Source organism: Setaria italica, chromosome III (assembly GCF_000263155.2).
Source record: "Setaria italica strain Yugu1 chromosome III, Setaria_italica_v2.0, whole genome shotgun sequence".
In the NCBI taxonomy this organism is placed as follows: domain Eukaryota; kingdom Viridiplantae; phylum Streptophyta; class Magnoliopsida; order Poales; family Poaceae; genus Setaria; species Setaria italica.
In genome coordinates this window covers 22,395,145-22,406,750 of record NC_028452.1, presented here as the reverse complement: position 1 = coordinate 22,406,750, position 11,606 = coordinate 22,395,145, and the positions used below count along the sequence as shown (strand labels likewise).

Below are 11,606 nucleotides of genomic sequence, written 5' to 3'. Positions count from 1 at the left end.
AGCAATTTTGCAAGATCGAATCAGTAAACTGAAAGTTTCATCAAGCTAATAAATACATGCACATACAGAGGTTCGAGGAGCTATGGATGTAGTAGTCATCAACTGAAGCAAATCAGGTTTATATATATAAGTAACGTGAAAGTGAAATGAGAATGAAACTAAATGCAACAACGATAAGTGTACCATTTGGTTTTCCTATATGGTTAACAATAAAAGAGGTAAATTAAAGTCAGATTTTGCATATGCTACGACATTAATTCAAACCATGATAGACTAAAAAACAGCATATGCATGGTCGGACCAGGGGAAAAGCACAAAAATTATCACAAAATTATGGCCGCATCAACGTAGTACTCTAAGAAGTTAAGCACAATGAAATGATTTAGGAGCAATCTCCAAGCTGACTGTTGTATAGAAATGGAGGTCATCCAGATCAAGTTAGAACACTTCTGAACATAGCTTTTTTCATTTTCTAGCATTGCCTTTGCCCAACTCTTCATCATGCGTTGTAGCTTGGTGTCACATTCCGGTGTCAAGTCCACAAAATTCAGTAATGCTATACCAGAAGCCTATTCCTGCATTGAACTCAAAAAGTTCAGTTATACAGAGATGCTGCACCTAACAAACTAATCATGGAGGTTTTGGCGAGCGTATCGTCTCTCCGTAGAAGTTCAAGTCCTTTTTAAGTGAATGGTTGCGTTTAAGAAAATTATCACTCAGAGTTGTATGAGGTTCTGAACAACACTGTACAGTATAAGAAGTTAGGTGCAACTATTTGTGAGATATAATATAGGAAAGCTACAGGCACCACCTAGGGAAATTTGTACAATTAAGCTTACACATTTTGGAGTAAGAATTAGTTTGCAAGCTGGAAGCTCCTGCTGGCTGCTGCATAATCTTCGCATCGGTTTGTACAGGACAAACTAATCATGGTGAGCAGGTGGAGCAAATTGATATCCACCCCTTCCCCCCTGTCAACGGCATCGAAGCTGCTACTGCGGCGTGGAAGCCGGCCGCTCGCAACTCACAAGCCGTGAGGTGGAACGCGAAGCTAGCTGGCCTGAGACAATGCCCACTCGTGCGATCTTGTTTTCACCGTAGATGTAAGATCGGATGGCTGAGAAATCGAGGTGACGTGATCCAATCCTAGCTCGAGAAATGTCCGCAGGTTTCGTCACCTAAGTTAGAGATGCTTCCTACAACTGGTACACTACTCATCTGCTTCACGGGAGACGCTTAGGACAGATTGGGGTTTCGTTCTTTTAAGCAAGGCCTGGAGGAAAGTGTAATTTGCCAAATTAATCCTGCAAACAAGTGATTGGAATTTGTTTTGACAGCTTATGCGTGTGTTGTGTTGGATTGAGTAATATTTATACAATTCGAGTCGTATTTGTTCAGGTTCCTGTGATTTGGCCATCGTCTTGTTTGACTCCAAAAATTTGGTAGTGTAGTGTGATGGCTGGCTGGGCTGCAATATGTGCTTGTGCAGCTGTGCTGAATAGTCAAAGCTTGCACTACATCAACCCTGCTACTCCAGTCTCCTGTTTTTGACGAAGTACTCTACGAAGGTAAGCACAATGAAATGATTTAGGAGCGATTATAGACGGGGGGAGAGGAGAGTGCTATACTGCAATGGAGTGCATGTGAGAGTGAGACTAGCCGATTGAGAAGAAAAGCTGTAGACGGGAAAAGCAGGGTCTTTTTTTTATGGATGACAAACATCGTGATCTTTGTCGAGTGCAGCACAAGAAAAAAATAATTGCGATACGTAAACAGGTTTCTTTAGAGAATTTGGACTTATATGCATATTATTCTAAACGTAACTTGAATATATTTCTGGAAGGCAGAAGAAGAAAATGAATGACACAAAAGAATGAAGATCGGTGACAGGTAATTAACTGCCACACTCGTAAGGGCCTTATCATGATTATGCAGAAGTTGCTAGGTCCAATATGTAACGATCCAGGGGTGCAGCTGCAAAGAAAGAAAAAGGGATGGAGGTAACCGAAAACGAAGAGGGACCTCGTTGTAACGATACCGCACGCTGCAGGGGCTGAAAAAGAAGTGGGGTCAAACTAATCTTCTCTGTATCGTTTCAAGAGACGATGACTAGTGCAACGCTTCAATTTATAAGCTGTTGTTTTCGTCGTTATTAGTTAGCCATGGTGGTACTAAACTCTGCTGCGCAAGTAGGGGAGCGCCCCCACGCCCGATGCTCGCTTTAGTGGGCCGCACGTGCGCATGTGCTGGACTACCCGCAGGGGGCCGAGTAATCGAAGCGGAGCCCGGGGCTTCTTCATCCCAGCCCATTTCTTTTTTTCCGTGGTGCAAACGTTACGCGCCGTGCAGTCCAGCCAGACTCCCTCCAGACGTACAAAGTACAGGGTATACACGTGCACGTATATTATACGCTCGTAAGTAAAATGCTACGTGCACGCGCGCGCCGGTACGCGTTGTTGGGCTGGGCCGGACGCGTTGTTGGGTCATGAACGCCGCGGAAAGCCCAAAACCTCAAAGATAGCCCATTTAAGCCCATCCCTCAACCAACCGTCGTGCCAAAGCACGTAAGGACCCACCACGGCCGCCGTCCGGCGGGCACACGACACAAACTCCGTTTGCGTCTTGCGACGCAAGCCACGCCTGCGATGAACAGCAGCTACTACTACTAAACCCAATCGCCCACGGCTTCAGCGCGCACGCCATCGCCTTCATCATCTCGCACACGGTCGTCGTCGTCTCGCCCGTCGCCCGTCGGGCTAGCTGAGCCAGATCGCGACGCACCCAGCAAGCAAGCAAGAGGGTCCGAGACGACGACGATACAGCTACGTACAGAGCGAGAAACCATCGCGTCGAGATGTTCTGGCGGTTCGTGAAGACCGTGTGCATCGCGACGGCGGGGGGGATCGGCGGGTGGAAGCTCAGGGACAGGTACGAGGAGATGGTCGGCCCGGTGAGGCCCACCTCGATCCTGGCGCGGGCATCGAAGCTCTGGGACAGCATCAGCCTCCCCTCCTCCTCCTCCGGGTCCGGGGGCGAGGGCGGCGCAGACGGGCGGCGGGTGAGGGAGCTGGAGGAGAAGATCGCGCGGCAGGAGGAGAAGGCGCTGAGGGACATGCAGAAGGTGCTAGCCGCCATCGAGGACCTCAAGGGGTATGCCAGTTACCAGCACGAGTTCCCGCCGCCGCCGCCGGCGGCGGCGGCGGAGGCGGCGGCGGCGAGGCGGCCTTTGAAATAATCGGTCGACGGCGACCGCGACCTTGCATATTGCGCGCCGCTGGTTGTACGCATGCGTGTCGCCCATCGACGTGCTGCCGATGGCTTCGTTTAATTCATGTTTTGATCGATACTGTATACTCCTAGAGTCCTAGGCAATTATTTTGGTACTATGCGGCGTGCTCCAGTATTGATTACTGCTAGTACTCCATTTTCGACCGTGCATTGTGACCGTTGGGTGCATCACGGGAAGCGTATGCGGTATGCACGCATGCTATCGCAAGTTCTCGCGTCAGCTGTGCAACGTCTTCTACGACGGTGACTCGGAAACTTTATTTCCTTCCGGCAGTGTGTTTAATTTCGTTCAATCGTTCTGATCACAATGCACGTGACGTGCGTCTCGTGCCCGCGTCATGTATAATTTGCATTGTGTCGTTATATATGATAGTGGTCTGCTGCATGCTAACACCAATGTTTTAATCCACACTCACCACACATCTTTGTGGAAAGATAATTTTGAGTTGAACGACGAGCACCTACGCTAATGCTAATCGATACGCTCTTCATGCTAATCATATTGAGCTTGTGGGATGAACGCAACGCACGCCCATTCGACAGCCGAGCCGCGACGGTGCATGAGCTGTTGAGGGGAATCAGAAAGGAGGTGCTCTAATGGATTGAGGCAGAAGCCTCCCGGTTGGGTGACTAAATAGAGAATAGTAGGTACTAGCAGTCGGTTGTTGGTGTTTGGATCCTCGGGCTAAATTTTAGCCCTTGTCACATTAAATGTTTGGACACTAATTAGAAGTATTAAACATAGGCTAATTACAAAATCAATTTCGCAACCCCTAAGCTAAATCGCGAGACGAATCTATTAAGCCTAATTAGTCCATGATTTGACAATATGGTGCTACAGTAAACATTCGCTAATGATGGATTAATTAGGCTTAATAGATTCGTCTTGCGATTTAGCCTAGGGGTTCTGCAATTAGTTTTGTAATTAGCTCATATTTAGTTCTCCTAATTAGCATCCGAATATCCGATGTGACACAGACTAAACTTTAGCTCCGGGATCCAAACACCCTTCAAGGGTTGGGATCCAGCACTGTGATGATGTAAACATTCTTTCTCGATTTTCATTTCATCTTAATAAAAATGATGCGCAGCTTTCGTACATATTCGAGGAAAAAAATGAATTCGATGCATAATCCCAGGAAAATGAGTTAGACTGATTTAGCTGGGGAAGCGGGATTAATGGATGTTCTTGGTTCCAAACACTCAGAAGCAATTTTGTGAGTCTAGGGGCTAGGGTTGGGAGTTGAGATAATGTTTTGCCTCGTACTAATTCTTTTGACGGAAGCCAAACCAAATAAACGAGGTGGAGAGAATATGGACCGATGGATGTGGTGCAGTAGGGAGTAGCCGACACGTGATCGATACATTTCGGTTGTCCTGCGTTTTTCGACGAAAGGAATAAAACTTGAGCAGCTGAACAACTTGTATCCATTGGATCAGATGTGAACGTCAAAAATTCACGCCGTGACCTCCCAATCCAGCAATCCTAAATCCTTTCCTACCTCCTAAAATGGGATGCAAAACTCTATTAGCGGTGGCTTATGATAGGTTGGTTCCCTCTAGCTCCACCCTATGTTCCTCCCTCTAAGGTACAAGGTATGGTGGCAGTGGGAGCTCACCAATAGGAGTTGCTGATAGAGATTAACCGTAGGTAAAAGGATTATCGTAAAAATGCTATACGTACAAACTTTTTAGAAGTTATATTATAACTTTATAGGACTCTGTAGTATTCAAAGTTTTTATACTCACATTTTGCTCTTTCGCTATCATCATGTTAGGCTGTTAGCTGGCGCACAGGCTGACAGGCGAAAGTATCACTGAACCCAGGAAAATTACAGATTTGCCACGCACACTCTTTACGCTTCCAGCCCTCGCCGGCTCTCCGCCGTGCTGCTCCACAGTCCACACCACACTACACGCTCCTCGGCTCCCGTGCCCGTGTCACCTTGGCCCGGGACCCACACACCGGCCTTCCCACACGCCGCGCGCGGCGGCGCTCTCCCTCGACCCCTCAAATCCCAAGCGCTTCCAAGCCGGAACGAAGCGGAGAGGCGGCGATGGAGTACAGGAGGGTGAAGGATCAGGTAAATCCCGTGTCTGGATTAGCAACTGCAAAAGGCCTCAAACCCCGAGAGGAATTTATCAGATTCGATGCGCCCCTCCGATTAGGTCCCTTCTGCAGCCCCTTCGATCTAGGAGAAATTCTCCCCTTTTCTCCCTCTTAGCATTGTCTTATCCTAGGGTTCGTAATCTACTGGTAATCGGTACCTGGGCGGTAGATTTCTGTAACTGTCGTTGTTAAAATGTGGTGTTGTGGGTGAATGTGCGTGGGATTGACATGCTTGCAAATATTGTTTGGGGAGTCAGGTCGTTTTCCATGTGCTGGATAACTGCTATTGGCAATGCTGTCGAATTTTAAGATTGTATTGTTCTCTCAGATTGGCCATGCTCTTGCCACCACTCGTTTTGGTATAAATTCAGAATACACGACTGCATTTCCAGTGAGCCCAGTTTGTGGTATTGGTTAATTTGGAGATGATTCGAACAACAGAGGCAAGCAATTGTGTGTGCACTGTCAAATACTAGCTTTCTAGAATAATGTTGTGGGCCTTGGGTGAAGTGACAAGTCTGTCGTAGTTCTTTCCCAAGTAACCAAGTTCAGCTTTGTGTTTCCCAGTTGAGTAGGGAGTAAAAGTATAAGTCACTACCTGATAATTGGCTGGCTGCTTGCAAAGCTAAAACTGTCGGAACGGCAGTCCAAACCTAAAAAACATTGTGACTTAGCTCATTTTATGTTTTAAGTTCGACTCACTGATGATGTCAACGACTGCTCGAACTTGGAATTCTGTCATTTATGACGGACTACCTAAAGAGTGAACTGATAAACTGATGCTTCGCAAAATGGTGTATCTGTTATTTATAACACTTGAAGGGTGAAAAGACTGGACCAGCATGCACAAATCATGATCTGTAGGGTTTTAACTGGATTTGACCAATTTTGATCCAGTTCCTGTCTCCCGTAACCGTAGGTAACCACATGAAAAGAAAATCAGCAGTAACTAGCGTGGCCATTGCTTTTATTTGTTTTTATTCACTACACCAACCGTTTATTTCTCTAGAGCAGTCTCTAATGTATCTTCTGTCCCTGAAGGAGAGTTATGATGATTTATCTCAGAAGGATGTAGAAAGCCTCAGTGGGAGGTCGCTATCTAGCGCAAACAGTAAGTTATTGATACATTGTTGTCGAAATGCTCTCTTATTATTTGTACAACGTGGAACTTATTGTTGATTCTGTCAGCTACAGCTAGTGGTCTCAGTTCTGCAGGAGGTGCAAAAGGCAAGTCTAGTTGGAAGCTAAAGTAAGTCCTGCTTCCCTCAACCTTTCTTTACAATCACTTCCTTCAATATTATCTGACATCTTATCTTTATGTCGTGACAGGTCTGTTGTTACTCTTGCATTGACGCTGCTAACAAGTTCTCAGGCAATATTAATTGTGTGGTCAAAAAGAGCCGGAAAGTATGAATATAGTGTCACAACAGCTAATTTTTCGGTGAGAAAATTATGTCTCGAGATGTATATTGTATATATTTAGATTGTCCATCAATTTGCATGAACTAATGTGCCCACTGGATTGTCAGATTTTTCCTCTTTTGTTCTTTCAGCACAATCTTCTGTTAGTAACTTTTTTACGTATATGTCTAGGTCGAGGCTTTAAAATGCCTTCTATCACTAGCTGCTCTATTTAGGACATGGAACCGCCATGGTGTTACTGATGATAATAGGTGAGCGCTGCATTCTGGCAACTGTGTTCCTCGTGCTCACTTTCTACATTTCATGGGTATATAATTATATTTTTTTACATTAGGCTGGAGTAGACCATTAGAAGCCTGATTTACCAATTCAAGTAAATTAACATGACATGGTCTTATGTTCCAAAGAAATTTAAAACGTATAGTGATTTTTTTTCCTGAATATATCAAACTGAGACTGGCGGTTGGTCTATAACACTGGCGGAGGATAGTGCAGGCCAAGATGGGCCATGGCCCCCCCTCACTTTATAATTTCCCTTTGAGTGACAGTAATCAAAAGTAGATAACTATGTAATTTTACCCTTAATCCCATTGATTACACATAACTGGCCCCCCCTTGATTTATGTTGAAGCTCCGCCACTGGTCTATAACTGTTGCTCTGTTAGATTTAGTTGTTCAGCTGCCATTTGATTTTGTTTTTTTTTTCAGGTTAACCACATCTTTTGATGAAGTCAGTGTATATCCGATTCCAGCTGTTCTTTATATGGTGAAGAACTTATTGCAGGTACGTTTGGTACTTCTGTGATATGACCAATTTAATTGCATGATGTTTAGCATGTTGACGTACCCTTCCATTTGATGTTATGTGCCAGTACTATATCTTTGCTTATGTGGACGCACCAGCATACCAGATCTTGAAGAACCTGAATATCATCAGCACTGGTGTCTTGTACCGCATCATTTTGAAGAAAAAGTTAGTATCTTCTGAGCAACTGGAAATAATCGCTACATTATGCTTTACCATAGGAATGGGAGCCCTACGTAGCATGATTGCAGTTTATTTTGTTGATCCATCATGGCTTGGCTTGGATTAGAAGCAGAACTAGAATTTCAAATCTTTGCCTATGGCAGATACCAGAGCTGACAAAAAAAGAACTATTGCCTCTGTGTTATTGGCCTTCTAGCTGATCACAACTTCTGTTTTCTTCACCTTCCTGGAACTTCTCACAATCTTTGCTTCACCAGTATGGTTCCCTGTTTCCAGTATTTCACTGTGTGCATGTATATTTATTCCGTGTCTTTCCTGTCCTTTCAGGTTAAGTGAAATCCAGTGGGCAGCATTTGTTCTTCTATGTGCTGGTTGCACGACAGCTCAACTCAATCCTTCGTAAGCACTAAGCAATATCCCACATTAATTCCCTCCCTCCATCGCATTGTCTAGTGTCATTTGGTCATTTAATGAAATATGAGTTTTGACTAGTTGAAATGTTATTTGTCCATTTTTAGATCTGACCATGTGCTTCAAACTCCTATTCAAGGTTGGATGATGGCAATTGTGAGTTGTAATTGAAGACATTCAGTTTCATTTAGATTACTATTGGAAGTGTTTTCCCTCACCTTGCTGAATTGGTCATTCTCGTGCAGGTGATGGCTCTTTTAAGTGGTTTTGCTGGGGTATATACAGAAGTATGTCTTGTTGCTCTTGGTTTCTCTTCTCTTAAATATCTTACTTTAAATGAATTCATTTGGTGTAAAACATTAGGGAAGGTTTTGATTTATCTTTGGACATTGCAGGCTATCATTAAAAAACGTCCGTCAAGAAACATCAACGTGCAGAACTTTTGGCTATACATTTTTGGGGTGATCTTCAATTTAGTTGCAATTTGTGTTCAGGATTATGATGCAGTCATGAATAAGTTAGTGCTCATGGAAACTGCTAAACTCTTACGCTGCCTTCAGTATAATTCATGTATTTAACAGTTTTACTTACGCTATCTGGCACAGAGGCTTTTTCCATGGGTATTCATTCATCACAGTTTTGATGATTCTGAACCATGCACTGAGGTACCAACAACTAAGAGTTTAAACCCTTTTTTTGTCACCTAATCAAGGTAGCTTACACTTGTTTCATTTACCATGTAGTGGAATTGCTGTTTCAATGGTGATGAAATATGCTGATAATATAGTCAAGGTATGTGCCACTAGCATTCAAATTTATGTCTGAGCATCATTTGTGATGTTAGTGAAGTTGATTCATGTGCAGCCCACTAGGTCCCGACTATTGTTTATCTATGCATTGTAGCCCATACACGGCTTTGTTGCAACTTGAGTGTGGAGGCAACATTAATTAGGATTGGGTTGATTAGTTTCCATATTAAATATTTCATTTGGGTTGGTTGCTATCATTAAGGGTTCCTTTTAGATAGTTCACATGAGTTAGGCCCTAGCCCCTCCATGTGAGGTCACTGTCATCATTTTAATTGAGCAAGTATAAAGAGGAAAATAAGTCTCCAGTCTCAGGATTCAACACCCTGCTAACTCCCTACGCTTCAATCGTCATCATCTATCTTGTCCTTTGTTCTGTGTTTACCCTGTTATTGTCAAAGGGTGACAAGTTGAGGGTTGGATAAGGGCGTTTCAAGGACGTAGTTGATACTCAATACATTTTGATGCATATATTTTACTTTTTTCCTGTTGTTTCAAATATGCAAGTTTCTGTTTGTTTTTCGGGTAGCAAGACAACTACCCTGAGTCTACCAAGTGCCTATATCATTACCTTAAATGGTGATAATTTAAAGCACATGAAACTACCTTGTGGTTGTGGGTTGCAAAACGGGAGGGGGGGGGGGGGGGGGGCGTGGTGGATTTATCTCAAGCCTACCCAGCCTAACAAACAGGGCCGAAAAGGCTTTGATGTTGTTGGGCAGTGCTCCAGGAGAACAAATAGAGATACTCCCAAACAACATAAAACCATATAGGTGCTTGACCCTAAAACAGATGCATCTTGTATATGGATGTTTTGTCCTCCTAGTGCTCTTTTGTTTAACCAAGTTAATCTATTCAAGCAGTCCTTGACTTAAATTAATGAAAATATCTTACAGCAGTTTTTACTGACAATATGTATTTACAGGTTTATTCAACTTCAGTTGCAATGCTTCTGACAGCAATTGTATCTGTCTTTTTGTTTAGCTTCCATTTATCCCTTGCATTCTTCCTTGGATCCACGTAAGTGATAATGAGAATGTCATTGCCACTTCTGTTGATTAGAACCTTCAAACTCATGATGCAATATCAAAATCTGCTCTCAACTTGCAGGGTTGTGTCTGTCTCGGTGTACCTGCACTCTGTCGGAAAACTTCAACCACAGAAATAAGCTTAATTGAGTCGCTGGTCGCTGTTGGTGGACAAGATTTCAGTCAGTCAGTTATCACTGGATAGCACTGAAAGCATTGCCGCAGATGGAATCTGGGATCTGTTCTTAGTGTATGGTGGTTTGAGGCAAAGTTTCAGGGAGATGGCAGAAACTTGTAAAATCTAGTAGGCCTTATTACTCTCTATGCATAGGCGACAACATCCTTAGGTAAAAGGTAACACCTGGAATGTTTTTGTGGAGGGGTTCTAGCTATTACTTGGTCGTAGTCTCTGTTCCCTTGTATCTAGTTCGCTAACAGCCAACTGTATCGCACCTAGTGTTTTGCAGGTGGCATACAGATTTTGTAATGACCAGATCTTTTTTTTCATATGTAGCTATCATTCTCTTGTTCACCGAGCACATGAGGCCGTTACTGAGTGTAGTTTTAACAGGATGCAGGTGCAGAAACTAAGATCTTACGAAGTACTACGGCATTTCACTCAGACGTGTCTGTAGTGAATTCTGCAGGATTCACGTTTGGCGTTTGTTTTATGGCGAAATTGACTTCTGTACATTACAGTCAGACTTGTCTGCTATGTTCATCGGCCGATTTAAATGCTAGGGCAAATGCCGAACATAAGAAATAATTTGGGCATGTTTGGCAATCAGGTGTTAACCCATCACATCGGATGTTTGATGCTAATTAGGAGTATTAAACATAGGCTAATTATAAAACTAATTGTACAGATGAAGTGTAATTCGCGAGACGAATCTATTAATCGTAATTAGTTCATGATTTGATAATGTGGTGCTACAGTAACCATTTGCTAATGATAGATTAATTAGACTTAATAGATTCGTCTCGCGAATTAGCACAGGGTTCTGCAATTAATTTTATAATTAGCTCATATTTAGTTCTCTTAATTAGCATCCGAATTTTCGATGTGACACTGTTAAAGTTTAACATCTCGTATCCAAACACCCTAAGTTGTTACAACTTACAGCTGGCGTGCACTAACCCCGAACCAAAAGCGCCAAACTAGCATGCACTAACACCGAAACAAAAGCACAAAATTGCGGGTTGCTATCACCCTCCATCAAACTGTAGCAGTGAGCATCCAACATTGCTACAACAAAAAATGTTCTCACAACCTGAAGCTCCTAAAGCTTCCAATAACAAACACAGACGACTTTTTTTTTATTCGGGTGATGTCGGATTCGGAGTCCTAACGCCATCTAGCGGGCAGCAGAACAGACTTCCTCGGACTTGATAGGCCAAGCGCAGGCGGGTGTGGTGGGGCCACCGGGAGCTGGGTGGTCGAGTCGGAACCGGAGCGGGGTGGTCGAGTCAGAAATAAATCTGACATCAAGGGTTGTTGGCAGCATTCCATTTTAGAAAAAATAACTTCACTTCACCAACTTCACAAAATTACT

The 11,606-nt window shown here is 43.7% G+C and overlaps 1 protein-coding gene across 2 annotated transcripts; it reads left to right on the top strand.

Moving 5' to 3' along the window:
* Window positions 1-5,102: 5,102 nt before the first annotated feature.
* Window positions 5,103-10,585, top strand: LOC101756454 (CMP-sialic acid transporter 2). 2 transcript variants are annotated; one of them, XM_004962146.2, is made up of 15 exons: window positions 5,103-5,372; window positions 6,440-6,509; window positions 6,593-6,647; window positions 6,728-6,839; window positions 6,992-7,071; window positions 7,529-7,604; window positions 7,693-7,793; window positions 8,136-8,207; window positions 8,327-8,375; window positions 8,465-8,506; window positions 8,615-8,736; window positions 8,825-8,884; window positions 8,963-9,011; window positions 9,951-10,045; window positions 10,136-10,585. In XM_004962146.2, exons 1-15 carry the CDS (start codon window positions 5,346-5,348, stop codon window positions 10,191-10,193), a joined length of 1,068 nt encoding a protein of 355 aa, XP_004962203.1. In that variant the 5' UTR covers window positions 5,103-5,345; the 3' UTR covers window positions 10,194-10,585. The 2 variants fall into 2 exon arrangements, with proteins under 2 accessions (XP_004962203.1, XP_004962202.1); XM_004962145.2 differs by having other exon boundaries at window positions 5,104-5,372; window positions 6,587-6,647.
* The last annotated feature ends 1,021 nt before the right edge of the window (window positions 10,586-11,606 follow it).

What these genes read in the sequence shown, in the direction of transcription:
- LOC101756454 (XM_004962145.2), top strand. Translation starts at nt 5,346, where the DNA reads ATGGAGTACAGGAGGGTGAAGGATCAG. An exon ending in CGCATCATTTTGAAGAAAAA is followed by an intron (nt 7,794 to 8,135) that starts GTTAGTATCTTC and finishes CTGTCCTTTCAG; the next exon opens with GTTAAGTGAAATCCAGTGGG. An exon ending in ACAGCTCAACTCAATCCTTC is followed by an intron (nt 8,208 to 8,326) that starts GTAAGCACTAAG and finishes GTCCATTTTTAG; the next exon opens with ATCTGACCATGTGCTTCAAA.